The 542-nt window shown below is 64.8% G+C and overlaps 1 protein-coding gene across 1 annotated transcript in view; it reads left to right on the top strand.

Moving 5' to 3' along the window:
• MRC2 (mannose receptor, C type 2) overlaps positions 1-542 on the top strand; it is a gene marked incomplete at both ends in the record, with an annotated part of 18182 nt that overhangs the window by 9526 nt on the left and 8114 nt on the right. Inside the window, 2 exons of the mRNA XM_010024129.1 lie at positions 284-399; positions 522-539. Of these exons, the coding sequence (XP_010022431.1) occupies positions 284-399; positions 522-539 (134 nt within the window). The remainder of the gene's footprint in view (positions 1-283; positions 400-521; positions 540-542) is intronic.

The following is a 542-nucleotide window of genomic DNA, read 5'->3' as shown; positions in this document are numbered from 1 at the left end:
CCGTGCCGGGCTTAGACATTGGCAGGGACAGACATTCCCCGGCTTTGAAGCTGCCTGGGTGTTTGTTTTCCTTGCAGCCACGTCCTCTGGGACCATGGGTTTGTTAGAGCTCAAGGCTGAGCGGGGTCAAGCTGGGGTGGCCGAGGGCAGGAGACCTCCCAGGAGAAGGCAGAGATGGTGGCAGGGGACGTGGGACATGGCTCTCACCGCCTGGGTTTGCTCCCGTCCTTCTGGGATGGGCTGGGGTGAGCAGTGGTGGACGTCCCCTATCACCCATCCCCAGGGCTGGAAGTGGCACAGCCCCTCCTGCTTCTGGCTGGGTGAGGACCGTGTCCCCTACAGCGATGCCCGCAGGACGTGCTCCGACTACGGCTCCACGCTGGTCACCATCACCAACAGGTCAGTGCCACGCCAGCGGGTGACGGGTTTGCCCCCGAGGTGGGGTCTGACCCCACCGCCGGGCTTTGGAGCGCGGTGGGCACCCCAGCTCGCAGCATCACCCGTTCTTGCTGCCTCTCCAGGTTCGAGCAGGCGTATGTCAG

The sequence above is a fragment of the Nestor notabilis genome, unplaced genomic scaffold (genome assembly GCF_000696875.1).
Source record: "Nestor notabilis isolate BGI_N333 unplaced genomic scaffold, ASM69687v1 scaffold17931, whole genome shotgun sequence".
NCBI lineage: Eukaryota > Metazoa > Chordata > Aves > Psittaciformes > Psittacidae > Nestor > Nestor notabilis.
The sequence above is the reverse complement of the archived record's forward strand: the minus strand, read 5'-3'. Positions and strand labels throughout refer to the sequence as shown.